The sequence below is a fragment of the Pleuronectes platessa genome, chromosome 6 (assembly GCF_947347685.1).
Source record: "Pleuronectes platessa chromosome 6, fPlePla1.1, whole genome shotgun sequence".
NCBI lineage: Eukaryota > Metazoa > Chordata > Actinopteri > Pleuronectiformes > Pleuronectidae > Pleuronectes > Pleuronectes platessa.
Window position 1 is genome coordinate 6,453,470 of NC_070631.1, and position 18,852 is coordinate 6,472,321.

At 45.7% G+C, this 18,852-nt stretch overlaps 1 protein-coding gene and 1 long non-coding RNA gene across 4 annotated transcripts in view; one reads left to right on the forward strand and one right to left on the reverse strand.

Annotated features, from left to right (window-relative positions):
- Positions 1–18,852, forward strand: part of LOC128443103 (ankyrin repeat and SAM domain-containing protein 1A) — a 67,712-nt gene that overhangs the window by 18,061 nt on the left and 30,799 nt on the right. For all 3 annotated transcript variants that reach the window (XM_053425849.1, XM_053425848.1, XM_053425847.1), the window contains exons 5-13: positions 4,414–4,710; positions 6,014–6,089; positions 6,185–6,286; positions 6,380–6,466; positions 6,630–6,799; positions 7,085–7,147; positions 7,605–7,734; positions 8,617–8,660; positions 9,734–9,827. In XM_053425849.1, the coding sequence (XP_053281824.1) occupies positions 4,414–4,710; positions 6,014–6,089; positions 6,185–6,286; positions 6,380–6,466; positions 6,630–6,799; positions 7,085–7,147; positions 7,605–7,734; positions 8,617–8,660; positions 9,734–9,827 (1,063 nt within the window). The remainder of the gene's footprint in view (positions 1–4,413; positions 4,711–6,013; positions 6,090–6,184; positions 6,287–6,379; positions 6,467–6,629; positions 6,800–7,084; positions 7,148–7,604; positions 7,735–8,616; positions 8,661–9,733; positions 9,828–18,852) is intronic.
- On the reverse strand, positions 9,989–10,726 carry LOC128443107 (uncharacterized). The gene is made up of 2 exons (XR_008338943.1): positions 10,430–10,726; positions 9,989–10,179 (listed from the first exon to the last, which is right to left on the reverse strand). It is a non-coding gene; the product is annotated as an uncharacterized LOC128443107 (long non-coding RNA).

Consider the following 18,852-nt stretch of genomic DNA (forward strand, 5'->3'; position numbering starts at 1 on the left):
CACCACCACTACCACCCACCGCTGCTACTACAACCACTACCCGGGGCGAGCATGACGTAACCGCTGCCTCGCGCTGCTGCCAGCCAGCGGATCACGTGACAGAGGTCGCCAGTCAAAGCGTGTTACCGTCTCCCAGCTTCAGGTTGTGAGAATTGTAACATCCTCCGACCTCTGTTTTCTCTCTCTCTCTCCCTCTCTCTCTCTCTCCCTGTCTCTCTGTTTTACCTCTTTGCTCCTGTCAGAATATCGTGCGGCTTGACAGCACAATGCAGTGTAATCTCCAGATGTTGCTGGTTAAGGCAGAGTTTATCAATCATCAGCAGGCACCAGTGCAGATCCTAATCTGCTCTCATTTGACGTGCACTGAGGTCTCAATCAGGATGAGGTTTTACGCCGTCTGCAGCACAGCAGTAACGACAGGATTTCAATAGAAAACACGGACTGTCCAGGAAGTCTTGGCTGAATTATAAGAATTCTAATCTTTTTTTCTCAGCTGGGCCTCGAGTCATTGGTGCCATTTTGTTTAAAAGCCCTCAGAGCTCTGTCTTGTCGGTACACGATTGTTTGACTGCTCATGCGGCACGTGGTGTTATGGTGGAGACGAGGCTGATCCTGGTCTTTATGTGTCGGGATTTCATGCTGAAACTCCCCACTGTGTCTTTCTTATGCAAGAATGTCGCAATAAAAATCATAGATTCTTTAAGTATAACATTTAATATAAGTATTTTAATTATCCAGCTGGAGATTCACGTAAATGACTAAATATCAAATAATGCATCTGCTGTGCCTGCAGAATATGAACAGAAAATAGATTTTTTTAATAGTTGTTTTATGTCTTTATTAATAGAGATGGTTTTCACTTTGCTTCTTGTTAAATGAATCGCTAATAATGTTTTCAAAATCGAGCGACAATAGAAATGACTTTCAATGAGCAAAACATGCACCGATCTCACAAATGCAGATGAGAATAACTTTGTGTGGACTTAACAAGGAGGTGTGCATAGGTATCAGCACATAAATAATTCTTAAAAAATTAAAATCGCTGTATCACATGTCTCCCACAGTTCGGTTACACTAAAGAGGCTGTTTTACTGTGAACTAAAGTGAAAACACAGGTCGTGGAGGAGTTTGGAAAGTGAGAGGCGCCTGTCTGTGAGTAACATGCCTCACATACCTTGCTAAAGAAGAGGCGGGGCCAGGCCGGGTGTCACACGGCTGCTGGTCCACTGTCTGTGGGTCAAGTGGGTGGTCAGCCATGTTTAATAAGATCAGATGCTGGCTGACACATCGCGACACAGCACTGACTACCACACTGACAGGAGCAACACGTACTGTTAACATGATCCTCTCCCTCTGTTCAAGGTATCAGGCAGTTTAAACTCATACACACATTCACAAACTTTCAGTCAATCCTAGTTGTTTTGGATGATTTGTGTAAATCATCGGATGCTAGATTAACTCCAGAGGCATCCGACCTGCACATCTGAGGACGTGAATCATGCTGATGTCATCACAGCGCGTGTCAGTTTGTTTGATGAAGTCATCCAAACATCCTGATTAGAGCTCTCTGAAGAAATGTTGTGATAAATGATCACAATGATGGTGCGTCACAAATGAGAGATGGCATACACACACGTAAGTGTTGATAAGTGTGTATGTGTACATGGAAGTTGCTTTGGCCCAAGGAGGGTAGAGAACAGGAACATGTAGCTGATAACATATCAAACACATTACTACTTCTATTACCTCTACTACCATCTTCTACTAAAAAATAATAATAGTACTCTTCATTTATAACTCTTTAAAGATGGCAGTTATCTCCCGGCACTGTATTATATTACCATGTTATATTGTAATGATGCCATTTCATCATGATGTCATCTACATCATCTAAACACTCATGATCGGTTCATCTAAATAATCTGTAGTGTTTTTAATGTTGCAAAAGGTTAACACTTTTCAAAACAACATCACGATGACGTATGATACCACAAAATCTGAAATTATTTTCTTTCTATATTTGCTTTCAGGTCTATAGTCCTATAAGATGCAGAGATGTTTTAACTATAAGCATGAAGTATTCAGTTTCTGGATTCATGACAACAGGCAACCATGCATTGTTCAGTTATTTTGTCCACACACACAGAGACGAGTGGAAACAATAATTAGATTTGAGTTAAAGTCAGCTAAAGCTCTCAGTTAAAATTATCTTGAGAAGGGACTTAAGAGGAGAATTTGCTGAGTCAGCCAACCTTATTTCCAGGGCATTCAAATCTGAAGACTCCTCAGAAAGAAAAGCAGTTTTAAAACTCTTGTCCCACTTGTTTAGCTCAGTCGAGTTCCCCCAAGATGAGTTGTTGTTTTTATTTTCCTCCCAGCCTCTGTGCTTCCTCCTTTGACAGGCAGGTGTCCTGTTGTTGTTTCCCTTAGCTCCACCTCATCTCTGGGCTCAAGCTGCAGCCTGCTCTGCCAGTATGAGCCCAATACACTCTCTCTCTCTCTCTCTCTCCCTGTAACAATGGAGGAGCTACCTGCTGATCCCATCTGGTGCCAGATCTTTGTGCAAAGGGCCGACTGACACCCGTCTAAATCTGCCCCGTTGCCCCCCCCCCCGTCACTACCATGATCCCCTGTCCTCTGGGGCACAGCTGGCAGGTTCCTGTGGGAGTCGCCCCGACCTGGCATCGTGCACGTCCGTGTCAGAGGGGGGAGTGGAGGCCAGCTGTCGGCCCTTTGTAGGTGCCTCTACGCGTCTGGAATGACTGACTCGCGGAGCATGTGGTTCCACAATGGCTGACGTTTGCTGTCACACCCATTTTTCACATAGTGTTTTTTTAACGGAGCTGCAGCGCTTTGGGGTTATTCAGGCTTTTGTTTACATCCTGTTTTACATTTACATTCACGTTTACATTCCAGATTCAGAGCAGCTACATATGCAGCCCTAAGACTTTCTACTAAAGGTAGCATCATGTTTTTATAGCTTTTTCCCTGAAGCCTACATCCATGTTGTTGTTATGAGTATTCCCAATGCCATCACCTCACTGTAGCTCCAGGGCTGCAGGGTCTGCCCCCTGCTGGCTCGTCATGGTAGGGATCATCAACACCGCTGGAGGATCTCAGGTCTGTGTAGACATTGATTTTGTTGTTGCACGAGAGTCATAGATCCAATGAGCAGCACTTCCACAGTTCACGGTGTAATTACTGCTTTTTAATTGCCGCTACATCGGCTCATGTGCTTGCTTGTTTTCTTGCAGATGTTTTAAAACATCGGTAACTGTCACGCTGCAGAGACGAGATCATTCTTTGCTCTGGATGAACTGTCGCTTTGAATATGAAGGACACCAGTTGTTTACTGGCTGTTGATAAGTTTTACTCTAATCCTTTCAGAGTTATCTGGGGTTGGAATTGCAGAATATTGGAACGTTGAGTTTCCATTACTGTCAGGCAGTTATCCAGACCACTGGTGTGTGTTGTCATTGCTGGAACTGTTGGTTCATTCATAGATTTGTTTATTGACACAAATACACTTCATTCATTGAGAAAAATGCAACAAATTCTCCAGCCTCTTCAGGTTACAGATTCTTCAATATGATGATATGCTGTTTTTTACATTTAGTAAATTGTGTTTCCGATTGGTGATCAACCAGATCACAACTTCTGGGCATTTTAAAATTGCGTTTGGAACAATTACTGAAAAAAAAAAACTCATGGAATAATAGAAAGACATTTTTTGTAGCCGTATTGATGTCGTAATGACAAATCTTAGGTCAACACTTCAGGCCTCATCAATATTCCACACACATACAATCTCTGTTGGATGTTGTTGGTGTGCAGGGGCGAGCGATGAACTACAGTTGTGCTCCATGGAGGTGACGCCCCCAACGTGACAGGAGGAGAATAATGGGCCCGTCTCACTCTTTGTGTAACTACACAACACCGCTGCTACTAGTTCCTCTCGTCCAGGTGACCCATGTCTGCTGATTCTCCGCCTGCCTCGGTGCCTCTGCCCCTCCGCTAGCGCCACAATGCCCTGTGGCGCTCAGTGCCCCCCCCAACACCTGTCCTCATTAGTCCATGCATGTCTGCCAGTCCTCCACTCAGGCCCAGCCAGAGTCCCCCTCTCCCAGATACTCCCCCCCCCCCCTCTCAGGCCTCGCTATGGGTTTCACTGTGGTTAGTGCTTTTTATGACCTTTTAATCTGCTAATGTGGTGGGCTCTGTGTATGCACTGACTGGTTTACCCTCCCAACGACTCCTCTGAGGCACTTACTCTTACTCCTTCATCAAACCACGTCCCTTCCTTCTCTTCATTACTTACATCTATTTATTGCTTTGTTTGCTGCGTCTCTTTCCTGTGCCGCCTCTCACCCATCAATCTTGCCCCCCCACCCCCCACCCCCCTCCCTCGAACAGAACAATGACAACGAGACGCCGCTGCACTGTGCTGCCCAGTACGGCCACTTCCAGGTGGTGCGGCTGCTGCTGGAGGAGTTGACGGACCCCACCATGAGGAACAACAAGTTCGAGACCCCACTGGACCTGGCGGCGCTCTACGGCCGCTTGGAGGTGGTCAAGCTGCTGCTCTGTGCCCACCCCAACCTGCTCAGCTGTAACACCAAGAAACACACGCCGCTGCACCTGGCCTCTCGGAATGGACACCTGTCTGTGGTGGAGGTGCTGCTGGACGCCGGCATGGACATCAACTATGAGGTAGGTTTTAAAGCTCTTGGCTATACTAGAGCTCCCCCTAGAGGTGGGATGTATCGCTCACTGTTCGTAAATACGAGTTGCAGCCTAGCCGTCTCTTTGCACAAAGTTGTACACAGGAGCGTTTGTTGACAAGCTAACTTTCCAGCTAAAACTCCATCAAAAAGGGGTTTTACCTGGCGTCTGATGACAAACTAACGAGTCAACAACTTCACGCACACACCCAAACGTCGAGCGAGCAGAACAACACACAGCAAACAAAGCAGAAGGCTACTTACTTGTCCAATAACAACAACAACAACTACAGGTCCAGATCCTTTGGCCTCTTTTAGTTCTCGCCCATGAGTGAAATATGCTCTGATATTCAGTTTGGTCTGTGACGTGTGCTGTAAAGCAGGTCGTTATGTTCCAGCACCAGCACGGTACACTAGAGCAGCTCCAGGCCTCCAGGGAGCACTGTGGCAATGACAGACAGGCTGTTCTCCCTCTTATAAGTTTGTGTACCTCAATATTATTTTTGAAGCTGTTTCAAGTGTAAAAACTACCCAGTGTTGATTTATTCTGTATGTATACAGTATGTGTTTGTGTGTGTGTGTGAAGCTAAAATCTTCAGCGTGCATTTGTTTCTTAATTTTCTGTAATGGCACAAATCTTGTCGGGTTACTTAATCTGGTCTTGCATTACTTCCTCTCACTACTTCCTACCAGGTTAAATATATGACTCTTGAGCTCTCAGTCTGCAAAGGAACTGATGTGGTATCTAAGCTTAGCCAGCCTGGCTCCCACTGGTTAGACCCTGTGGCTCTGACACTGCACCAAACTGTGCCATCCATCTGTCTGGAGATACTTTCCCCTTTTACTTCGCCCTACTTTCCTCAGAATCAAGGATGGGGGTATCTATCCAGTGTCCTTCAGGCCCTGCACCCCACAGGTTTCAATTAGCATGGCCCTGTGAACTGGAAAATGATCCACTTTCATTGCTCAGCCACATCATCTTCAGTAGAGAAGTGGACCAGCTTGTGGGCGTAAACTCAGTAGTTGCCCTACACTGTCCGTCAGAGTGAAAGGACGTTGCTGAAACAAGATTGTTCCAGGTACTACTTATCCCTTGAGGGTCACATGGGAGGCTGATAACTCCCTGCTGATATTTGGTGGGTGACAGGTTTACACCCTGGACAGGTCGCCAGTGTAACACAGGGCCGACATATAGAGACAAGTGATCGTATCCACATCAGTGTCCTCACTTCGTCCCAGCTCTCTCTCTCTGCCTCTGGCTCTAAATGTTCCTGGTTTCTTTTTCTGCTCAGACGGAGAAAGGCAGCGCCCTCCACGAAGCGGCCTTGTTCGGGAAGGCGGATGTGGTGCAGAGACTTCTCAGTGCAGGTCAGACCTCAGTGCCGTAGTGATTTAATCAGCTAAAATCCCCTCACATCACTTGGCTTGTGTCTCTATCATCTATTCCTGTCGTCATTCTCCAGGTATCGACGTGAACATCACCGACCAGAAGGGCCTCCCAGCGCTGGACACGGTCAAGGACATGCCCTCCCAGAAGAGCAGAGAAATAGTTGCTCTCGTTTTAGGTAAATGTGAAAACACAGAGCTGTGGCAGGAAGTGTCCTCTTGATTTCACATCTTCCTGCTGTGATACAATCTCCTGTTTGGCTTTTTTGCAGGTCACATGGCTGGGAAACCCCCTGACATCGACCTCCCCCCTCCGCCAATACCACCGCCTCAGGAGAGTCCCAGCCCACGCAGAAAGGGTAAGACCGGGAGAATGTCCCAAACTAGAAAAGAGGTTTGGCTGTAGAAGAACAAATTCAGTCAGCAAATAAAAAAAGGAAACACTGGACAGGCGAATACAAAAGAGAGTTCTCTTTCATTTTCCAGCTAAAAACTCTGTGTCTGTGTGTTTCTTGACCAAAGGTGAAATGGAGAAGATGAGCGAGTTGATCTCGGGGCTGGCCCCGGGGCCCGAGGAGGAGAGCCCATACGAGGCTCTGTATGAAGCCACGTCCTGTCACTCTCTGGACAGTCTCACCAGCGGCAAGTCCTCTGACAGAGACTCTGGACGGCCGGATAGTGAAGCTGGCAAGGTCAGCAGAGGTTTAACTACAGACACATACACACACATATCCACTCAGTAGAACAGTATCCTCATCTCAGGGGTTTATGGGAGATAGAATACTGATCTCCCACTAGAGGGTGATAGTGGTCCTCTGGCGGCACAACTGGGCTGCTAAACCCCTCCAGCATTACACTCTGCTCTGTGGTTCACAGGGACTTTGCAGTGCATTTCTTAGCTTTGATAAATCAAAGTAATAGTTAAAATAAATTGCAACCATAAATTTAGTAGAAATTATATTCCTTATCATTTGTAGAAAGATCGTCTGGTCCACACATCACATCCTGGTCCTGGTCATGAAGAGGAGGCGAGCTCAGAGGTGAGAAGCCAACAGTATTGTGTTGCCACTTATAACACAACACATATTAATTTGTACAATTTGTAGCAGTGCATGAATGGTCACGATAGTATCACTAGCTTTAATAGTTATTTTATTGGACGTTGTGGGTTGACGGTCACCTCTGGATTCCTCTCAGTAAATATTAATGGAAGCGGGGGTGTAAAAGGAGAAGTGAGGTGGAAAAGGAGCGAGGACAGAATGAGAGAATCTGTCTGGTCTGAACTGTGACCGACCACAGAGGATTCATTGTGGAAGTAACTTTAAGGAAGTGATTTCATACCAAAACTTTCCCAGTCTTTTTTTCCCTCACTGAAGGACACATTTGGATCTTAAATACACTCAGCTCTGACGGACACTTGAATGAGGAAGTCCTTTCACCTTCTTTCCCTGAACGTCATCCTTCCCTCTTCTCTCTTTCTGTTTTATCTTTCTGCAGGCGCTGTATACTAACAGCATCATTGATGAGAGAGGCGAGCCGGTGGAGGAGGAGGATCACACGTACGAGTTGTTGTTGTCTGCACAGACCAAAGTCCCGCTGCCCAGCAAGGAGTCCCACTCCCACAAAGGTAATAGTGGGATTTTAATATCATCCAAAAGAAGGGAATACTTTTAATAAAAGTCTAGCGCGTGAACAAAACAAAAACAAATCTAATGAGGCTTGATATTTTACAGTTTAACCATTCATTTTATCATAAATAAAAAGAAAACACAATTACAGACAAATATCGGGAGTTTCGATCATGGAAGTAAACATATTTTTTAAATCTAAGCTCCATTTTCCATAATATATTTTAAAACTCCACCGATTCTTCCTGAGCCCGAATTCCTTTCCAGCCCGATCCTCAGCAGGGCCCATAGACACCGTCAACCTCACCACGGCTTCGTGTGCTGTACAACAGCAGACCCTCCTCAGTCGTGGCTGGTGAATGGCACCGCATGTAATTGGATTAAATGGGATTAAATTAGGAGGCCATTTTGATCCCTAGCTGTTGATGTAGTTGTTTTAATACCGTCCCCTCGGGGCCTCCAACTTACTCAGCTTCACTGGCACCAGTAGGAAAACGTCACTGAGCTGATGGCTTGGGGAGTTTGATGGGCTGATGTCATCATACCCCCCCTCTGTGGATAAACGAGGCCATTAGGGGGAAAAAGGCGTCGTTTCCTTTTGAGTTTGATAGAAGAGATGGACGACTCGTTTTCTGCCCGTTTCTCTTTAAACTGCTTATTCATGTCGGCACACGCAGTTAAGTTAAAATGGCAGGAAGATGAATCTGAAGTCTGTCTCACTTGTGGCCCGATAACGTCTCCATGCATAATACACGATCTTATTCTACATCACTTTCACATTTTCTCTCCTGACAATCACAAACTGTCTGAAGTTCTGTTGAGTAATTGAACTGTGGAGATAATCTGTCATTGTCTCAACTCTCTCTTCTCTGTCTCTGCAGATGAGAATACCACTGCACAGTCTTCCAACAGTGTCCTACCTCAGGTATCTATTTATTATGTTGTGTTATAGTGTTTGCATTTCATTTTTTCTCATTATACTGTTACACATCTCAATGGCTACATGTGTATCTCTATGTTGTGAGTGTGGGACTTACAGTGGTTTGGATTCATGGTGCTATAGAGGGACATGTCTCATCCTGGACACTTAGTTATATTTGAGAATTGATCCTTTACAAGTTACTCTTTAGTTAGTTTTTAATAAAAACAAATGTATTACAGGAAGGGCATTATGTTTTGTGGTTGTCAATTTCCTCAAATCAGGTAGATTTGTTCAGTTGGACTCAAAGATGAACTGATTAGATAAAAAAATGGATCAGATAAAAGGTATCGATAACTTTCTCACCCTCAAACGTCTCTCTAATATTTTTTTGTGGGTACTCCACGAGCACAAGTTTCTCAAAAGAAACCTATGGATTGAGTTTTGACAGCCAGAGAACAGTGTCCCAGCTGAAATTTAGAATTTCCTATCTGGAGCGTGACCGTGTGACCACAGCGAGTTACATAATAGAGACGAATGCCTCTTCACAGTCAGAGATTGAGTCATATGTCAGGCAGTTGGCAGAAGTCGTCTTAAACTGGCCCCTCATAACCGAACGTCCTTTCGTGAACCGGCCCTCTCTTTTTATTGGCCCATCACATCTTATTTTATTGCCTTTTCATATTTATCACACGGTTAGTGGGTTTTATTATTGCTGCCACCCATCTGCAGCCACACCTGCTGCCCACAATATCTTCTCACCTGTTTTATTTCCAGCCCCTATTGGATTAGCTGTGCTCCTCAGCCGCCTAATCATAATAAATGAGCAGGTCTGTGTCCTCTGAGCTCTAATGTGCAGCCTCCTGAGCAGAGCCACGGCTCATAAAGACAAACCCGCCACCATGAGGGCAACACAGGAAATCATTCGGATAGTGTCTTTTATTTCATGTCAGGCCAGCTAGACGATTATCCTGGATTATTAATTGGCTAAGCGGATGATGCTAATACGATTGTTTGCCTCTGCATGAAGTTGTGTTTTCATTGGCAGGCCCGAGTAAACTCTTTTCTCCTCTTTTTAGCGTAAACCCACTGCCCCAAATGACCTCAAACCCCCGAGCAAGACGAAAGACTCCCTGCACCTCCCTGGACAGTTGGGCCCACGGCTACCGGGAGGTGAGTGTCACCACCGCACTCAGATTTTAGCAACGCAATGAAGAACAACAACTGCGGCTGGCAAAGCTGTGAGGGTACGAAATGACAGAGTGGACACGTTACACTTGAAAGTGTCACAAACTGGCTCAACATATGTGACAAGGAGGGGAGACGAGTCAGGATTGAAAGTGCTAAATGAAAAGGTTTTATTATAACTTGAACAATTATATGTACAAAAAGCATGAGGTGTGGAGAGTAGTGGCATCAGTGGTGAATGTAGTGTATGGATGAGTGAGATGTGTGTGCTCCTGTTGAGTGTACAAGGAAGACGCCAAAAAGAACCAAGAACCAAGAACCTGTAGCGGCGTGGAGCCTAGGAGAGAGAGAGAGACAATGAGACCAGGCTGGCTTATATCACCTTGGGTAGAGGCCTAGCCAGGTGTGAGCACCTTGCCCTAACGACCCTCCCTTTCTGCCAACTCCTGCAGGAAGTAATCAGCTGCATGATGCTAGCAGTAAAGGGAGGGGTCGTCACACCCCCCTCCATAAGAACGAGGTTCCACCTCGTGTTATACATCAAATAAGTGTCAATATGTTCCAATCTGTCATGGTTCATACGTTACCAATAACTGACAGTCAGTACTGCACTCCCCCCAGGCTGCATCCTCCAGCACATCCCTCCATCCTCACCAACCCAGCAGCCTTGGTACCAAAGGAGCATTTTAAGGGAATGAAGAGCCGAGAGATGAGCAGAGGAGAACATGGAAATGAGAGACAGCATGAATAAATAGACTAAGGGTCCACAGGTGCCCGAGACAGGGCATCTGCCATTACATTGTCAGTCCCCTTAATGTGTCGGATGTCTAGGTTATATGGCTGCAGGAACAGCGCCCACCTCATTAGCCTCTGATTAGGATTTGGCAGTGACTTCAAGAAGGTGAGGGGGTTATGGTCAGTGAAGACAGTCAGCGGAGATAACCCTGAGCCGACATAGACATCAAAATGCTGCAGAGCCCAAACAAGTGCCAAAGCCTCCTTCTCAATCACTGAATAGTTGTATTGATGCTTGTTAAATTTTCTTGAGAAGAAGCTCACAGGACACTCTACACCCTCCGCATTCTCCTGCAACAGGACGGCCCCAACACCCACATTGCTGGCATCTACATGAAGTTTAAAGGGCTGATCAAATCGTGGCGCTGCCAGCACTGGGGCTGAACACAACAAGGCTTTTACACTGTCAAATGCATTTTGACACATTGAAGACCAAATATATTCAGCTTTAGCTTTCAAGAGGTCGGTCAAGGGTGCAACCACAGATGAAAAGTTCTTGCAAAAACTGCGGTAGTAGCCTACCAACCCTAGGAAACGCATCAGCTCTTTCTTGGTGGTAGGGGGGGGAAACTTTTGCACTGCCATGACCTTGGCCTCCACAGGTCGAACCTGGCCTTGACCCACCACCTTCCCAAGATAGGTCACAGTGGCTCTGGCAAACTCACACTTGGCCAGATTTACTGTCAAGTTGGCCCAGACCAACCTGTCAAAGAGAGCACCTATACGCTGTACATGTTCTTCCCAGGTGTCAGAATACACCACAACATCATCTAGGTATACTGCACAACCTGTAAGCCCTGAAACAACCCGATTCATTAGCCGTTGAAATGTTGCAGGAGCATTCCTCAAACCAAATGGCATAACAGTGTACGAATACAAGCCAGAAGGAGTTATGAAGGCTGAAATATCCCTTGCCCTTTTGGTGAGTGGGACTTGCCAGTACCCTTTGAGAAGATCAAATTTGCTCACAAATGTGGCTGAACCTACCATATCAATACAATCTTCCATACGAGGAAGTGGATACAGATCAGGTTTAGTGATACTGTTCACCTTACGATAGTCAGTGCAGGGCCTCAAACTAGCATCTGCCTTTTTTACTAGGAGGCATGGGGAGGCCCAGTTTGATGAACAAGGCTCAGCAATATCATTATCCAGCATGTACTGTACTTCAGCATCCAACTGTCTCCTTTTTTCATCTGACACACGATAAAAACGCTGCTTGATGGGCTCAGCAACTCCAACATCTATGTCATGCTCAATTAAGTGCGTTTGGGTTGGGGTATCAGAAAACAGTGATAGATAGCTGTTAATTAGTTTAATCAATTCATCACGTTTAACCACATTTAAGTGCCCGACAAGGATATTTAGATCTTGTAACGTCTCTGAATTTTTCAACCGGCCCCGCAACAACCCATCATCTGGAGCAATATCCAACCCTTCCTCCTCAACTACCACTAGTTCAGACATGGAAGAGGTCAAAACAGGGCCAGAGACCAACATTGGCTTGGCTGGAGAGCTCTTCGGCAGTGGAGACACAGACTCACTAGTGTGATATGGCTTCAGGAGGTTTACATGACACAACCTTGTAGATTTTCTACGGCCAGGAGTTTCAATCAAATAGTTTAGATCAGAGACTTGACGCACCACAGAGAAAGGACCACTGTACTTAGCTTGAAAAGGGGAATCTACCAGAGGCAGAAGAGTAAGTACACGGTCACCTGGGTTAAACTGGCGAGCCTCAGCCCGTTGGTCATATCGTTGCTTCATCTTGCCCTGTGACTTCTGCAGCTTTTGCTTAGCCAGCTCACCTGCCCTGTACAGTTTCAATCTGAAACCACTAACATAATCCTTAAGATTTGGAGGTGGATCCTCTGGCAAACAACCATCTTGCAAAACTGCAAGTGGGCCACGCACTTTATGGCCAAACACCAGTTCATTCGGGCTGAATCCAGTACTTTCCTGGATAACTTCGCGAGCTGCTAACAGCAACCAGGGCAGCCCACCCCCCCAGTCACCCGACAGTTCTGTACAATAAGCTCGCAACAGTGATTTCAACGTTTGGTGGAAACGTTCAAGCGCACCCTGACTTTGCGCATGGTAGGCTGTTGATTTGTTATGCTTGATGTGTAATTGTTTAAGCACCTGAGCAAACAGATGGGATGTGAAGTTAGAACCTTGGTCAGACTGTATGACTTTAGGGATGCCAAATACTGAAATGAACTGAGTCAACGCTCCAACCACGGCTTTGGCTGTAATGCTGCGAAGTGGGTAAGCAGCAGGATACCTGGTAACCTGACACATTACAGTCAGCAAATATGTGTGTCCAGATTTGGACCGAGGTAGGGGCCCCACACAATCAATAATCAAATGCTCAAATGGCTGTCCAATGGCGGGGATTGGCTGTAGAGGAGCAGGTTTAACAACCTGATTTGGCTTGCCAGTGATCTGACAGGTATGACACGTCTTAACGAAAAGAGCAACATCTCTCTTTAAGCGTGGCCAGAAGAAACCCACTGACACCTCCCCCTGAACAAGACCACAATTTAGAACCAACCGATGCAATGGGACCGAGAATGGAACCATACCCATCCCCAGTGTGATTACACATCCACCAGTATCAGTCCTGGATGAAAATGGTAACACAGACTCAAGAATGAAAGAATCTAGTGCTCCAGTATCTCTTAGGATTTTAATGGGAACCTGCACCCCACCTCCTACCAAAGAGACCCACCCATCCGAAATGAAAGCAGAGTAGTCATCCTGAGGAGCTACCGGCTTAGTACAAGCCTGCACTTGACCTAACGCCCTGCTCTCAGATGTTATAACTGGAGCAGCCATAACAGCAGGTTTCACCCGACCAGAGGACCTCCTGGCTTTCAGCACTGGACACTCCTTTTTCCAGTGCCCCCTTGCCTGACAGTACCTACAGGTGTCAGAATTTACTACTGAACTCCGCCCACCCTGAGTAAACTTTTGCCGATCTGCCTCGTTAGCTGTTTTTATCTTTACTGGCCTAGAATAAGTGTCATTTCTATGACCAGCTGCTCCCGTTGTGTCCCAGAAACTTCTGTGTGTTAGAACATACTCATCAGCCAAGACTGCAGCATCTCTCGGGGTTTTTACCTTATGTTCAGTAATGTAGGTAGCCACCCGCTCAGGTACAGAGTTCTTAAGTTGTTCCAGTACCACCAGGTTGCAGAGATCATCAAATGCAACAACTTCAGATGCTGCACACCAGCGGTTAAACTGGGAAGTCAAATCACGGGCCAATTCAGTGTAGGTCTGATTATCCCGCCTCTTCCCAGATCTGAAACGCTGGCGATATGCCTCTGGCACAAGTTCATAAGCTTTTAACACTGCTGCCTTCACTGTGTCATAAACCTTACTTTCTGATACACTTAAAGCAGAGTAAGCCTCCTGGGCCTTTCCAGTCAGAACACACTGTAACAGCATCGTTCTGTCTGCGTCTGGCCAGTCTCGAGCATCTGCTATCCTCTCAAACAGAGAAAAAAATGAATCTGGATCAGACTCACTAAACCTGGGAAGCAGGCGGAGATTATTAACCAGGTCACACTGGGAAGACTTGCCCCCTGAGGCCTCAAAACTATCCACTCTCCCCATATCTGAAAGTTTACCCTCTCTTACCAGCTGTAGTTGATGCTGTTGCATTTCCAACTTGGCACACTCAGTTTTATGCTTTATAGTTTCCAACTCTACTTCCTTTTCACATTTCAACCTCTCCAACTCTAACTGCTGTTTTAACTGCAACTGCAGCAACTCCTTCTGTTGTTCAAATGTTAGAGCTCCAGGATTAGGCACTACACTGGTCACTGGACTGCTTACAGACTGCCTGCACAAAACTCCAGCCTCAAACAGACCATCCCTTAAGCAGGTCTTCACACTCTCCTTTAACTTTATATCTGAAATGTCAACTTCATAGTGCTCTGCTATCCTAAGAAGTTGATCTTTAGTGCACTGGTCCAGCAAAGCCTGTGAAGGATCCTGAATGAAACTCTCCACAAGGGAAGCCATCCTCAAAAACAATCAGCCTAACAAGTTACAAACCTTGACTGAGACACGCAGAAAACCCAAACCTGAGGTAACAGGTGAACAGGAGCCTCCCCCCTTTACTGATATTAACTACAACCATTAAAACTAGCTAACTAACTTATCCTAGTCTTCGTGCAGTTAATGGTGGGGGGTACTTATGCACGCGAAACCAGTGGTGAGAAGAAGGCCACCAGAGGACTGGCAACCCTCTCCCAACCCTAGAGGTGCTCCCGAGCTAATAGCTCTACCCACCTTCGCCGCCACCTAAAGTGATCACCACGAGTCCCCTAGAGGAACCCGCTACCAAACCTAACAGGGGGTAGAAACTCCTGCTCCAACAGATACCAACATACCCCAGATAGGGCTAAACGCAAAGCCCCAGTCAAATCCAATCACCTTCACCACAAACAGAAATGGACCAAATACCTCTCCTTAATTTCCTACAAGAAATAACCAGCACTGACAACAACCTGACATTTCCCCTCCCAGAACAGTTGATGACTAACCAACGCACAGTCAGCTATGTCCAACAACAAGTAGTGTACACTCCAACAAAGCAAACCAAAAACCATTGTCTGCAAGAGGAGGAAGCACACACCAACCTAAACCGGGCCAATTTACCAGTACAGACCAAATTTAAGCTATTTTAATCCTAATACTGGATCCCGGACGAGCCCCCACTTGTCACAAACTGGCTCAACATATGTGACAAGGAGGGGAGACGAGTCAGGATTGAAAGTGCTAAATGAAAAGGTTTTATTATAACTTGAACAATTATATGTACAAAAAGCATGAGGTGTGGAGAGTAGTGGCATCAGTGGTGAATGTAGTGTATGGATGAGTGAGATGTGTGTGCTCCTGTTGAGTGTACAAGGAAGACGCCAAAAAGAACCAAGAACCAAGAACCTGTAGCGGCGTGGAGCCTAGGAGAGAGAGAGAGACAATGAGACCAGGCTGGCTTATATCACCTTGGGTAGAGGCCTAGCCAGGTGTGAGCACCTTGCCCTAACGACCCTCCCTTTCTGCCAACTCCTGCAGGAAGTAATCAGCTGCATGATGCTAGCAGTAAAGGGAGGGGTCGTCACAAAAGTCACAGGCGAAGCATGTCAGTGAAATGGGAGAAATGCGTTTGAGAGTGCACACTGAGATGGGCCTGGCTTGGATTAGCCGTGCCAGGGAATGCGTGATTGGCATCCGCAGGCCGCAGGGTGGATTTGGCTTGTCAGGAGCCGGCTGATTGACGTTCCCAGACAAGTGGACAAGGCTCATTTCAGATCCAATATGAAACCGAGTTCTTGATCAGATGGTAAAACTCCGAACTCGTATCCACATCCACGCTTAAAGCTGGATATATCACATTGTCCAGTCAAGTGTGCAGCGGAGGTGAGGAGGACGGCCTCTGTTTTCCCAACACATACAAATATGTTTGTATTGAATAATTGTTTTGGAGCATGTTTGCAAAAAGAAGTGTAGAAAGAAGAGTTGTCTGTGCTGTTCACAGGAGAAACTGCCTTCTTTCTTCATAGGCTGGTTTAATTATTTTCTTACTTCGGTCAAAAGACAGTTTTAGATCCAAAAGAATTTGTAGAAGCACTGCAGCTACGTCAAGTCTAACTTTACAAATCTATCGAACATGTGATGCACATTAACTCCCTGAACCCGTGCCTCACTGCTTCGTGGAAATATCTAAGCATGATGGTTAAAACTAGGGAGACACATTTTCAGCTTAGATTTAGTTTTGCTGTGCTGGTATTGCACATTTAATGTTGATGAAAAGCCTTTTTTGATTGAGTTAAAAGTTAAATTTTAAATGTTTCAGTTGTTTTTGAGGCAGGAGCTGACATGTCATCTTAGTTTTGGGGAATACACACCCGAGCATCTTGATTTAACTTCTGTGTTTGTGCAAATGAGATTATTAACCCTAATGAGTTTCTAAAAACCATTTAGAACAGTTCATGTAATTGTGTAAAATGTTAAAGGGTCAGTTAAAGTGTTAAGTTGTGTTGAGTCAGAGGAGGGAGATGTGAAACCCTCTATGTCCCTTTTCCTTGCATATTGGCCTGAATGACTCTCAAGCAGTGTTCTCCTTTCCCGTTTTCTAAAACCACAAAAGCCCCAAGCTTCCGTGATGTGTGAATATATATTTCAGTTTTTGCAGAATCAGCTCAGTTAAATTGAGGCTTCCTCCTTTAGTGTTTTACATTAAACGGGGACATGCAGGCTGAGTTCTGCTCGTGTGAATGTGGTTCTCGTGTTGATCTCAGGTCTGATTTCTTCCCCCTTGTGGAAAGTCGGGGGCCCAGACCTCAGCTCGCTCTGCAGCAGGTGGAGGATACTGTACGTGCACGGTCAGCGATATCAGGGCGTTGTATCATCTGTCAAAAACAAATTGCTGTTCTCAGCAGGAGCATATTGCCTCCCAGCAGATTTCCATCTCTGTGTAGATGTTTTATTGGGTTTCCAGGGGATATTTCTCACGGGTAGTAGTATCCTATGGTTCTCCACAGGCAGTAATAAAAAAGGGTAAACATAGGGCGTAGTTATTTTATGCATGCTGCTCATTCACTACATAGCCAGGGTTAGGTTTCATTTACTGGCCGTACAGCTTTTACAGTTTAGGTCCGGCCCTCTGCAGTCAAACCTAAGCTTTGAATGGTTGTTCCAGAGGTGGACATTTGTTTGTGTTGCTGTAATGATGATGTGGTGCATCAGAGAAACAGAAACAGATGGATGTAAAGACAGAAAACACCAGGTTAGACACAGGATGAGCAGTGAGCATCGAAATACACTCAACCCTTCCTTTCACCATGATGCCAGTTCAAGTAAGTGATTGCTACAGATGGATGGGATGTGGTAGATGAGAGAGCTCATTTGACAAAGAACCCATGAAAAATTCTGGCATTTTTAGGGGACTGATATTTATGATAGTGTGCAAGATAAATATGTAATTAGATTTTTCTTCTTATTGTTTGTTTGCTTTTAGCAGGATTACGCAAAAGCAAATTTTTACTTTCTTTAACATTGCATTGATCTTTATTCATTTACAGTACAGTAACAAATATCCCTTCAACTATATCACAGAATAGATATCTTGCCTGCAGTTGAATGTAGGCAGTTTGCAGAACACTCTTTATATCTGATGAAATACATATATCTGCAATATTGTGATAAATTGTCCAATCAGCCTCGGTGGAGGTCTGTGCTCACAGATAATCGTCTGGTTTTAGTCATGTATCTGATTTCCTTCTTCATAATCTTACACATGGTTATGTCCATATAGGGCTGGGTGATATGACTTCAAATCATCATCAGGATTATTTCAATCTTTGACTTGGATTAATTGCCATTACTCAATGTACAGTTGAATAGTGGTTGTCAGTCCAGGGACTACTGTTCTGAAATGACTGCTCCTGTCAATAGAGGTGTTTGTTTACCTTCTTTACGGTAAATGTCTACATATCAACGAGATGGTTTTCGGTTCCTCATTGACTTTCTGCAGTGTGCGACCTGGAGTCAAGAATATCTGTTCATTCCCTATAAGAACAGGTTTTCTTCTCCCCCGGCTGAGGTTGAGTTGACTTTGGACCACGCACATGCTGGAGTGACGGCCAGCACCGGCACTGCAGTGTCTGTAAAACCAGCATGACATCACTACTGAGATATGGAGTTCACAGAGCCAAATCAAATGCACGTCCCGGCCGCTGTGGTGACCTCATGCATTGTGACTGCCTGGACGTATGCTCCACAACAGAAACGCATCAGCAAGGGGGGGGGGGTGCCGCAGCCTTGGCAAGGGTTAACTCGGTGTGAGATTGTTGGAGCCACAGAGATGTGCTCATAGGGCGTTCACACTCCCCCGCTGCCAAGGAGAGGGTGGGTGTTTGGCTGGGATCCTGACATGTGTGCACAGTTCACTCACTCGCTGCTTATAACAAACACCCACACACTTTACCTCCATGTTCAAACCTATAGCGACTTGTGAGTTCAGGGCGTCGGCAAGCTCCCTCACCGTAAATGGCCCCTGAAACACTAATGAAGCATTTTTGGTGAAGAGGGACTTTGTGTGTCAAACAGTTGAGATAACCCCCCCCCCCCCCCTTTCCCAGGGACTGCAGATTTAACTCTTACACAGCCCGATCTTTCCATGAACAGCAGGTCGAGAGAC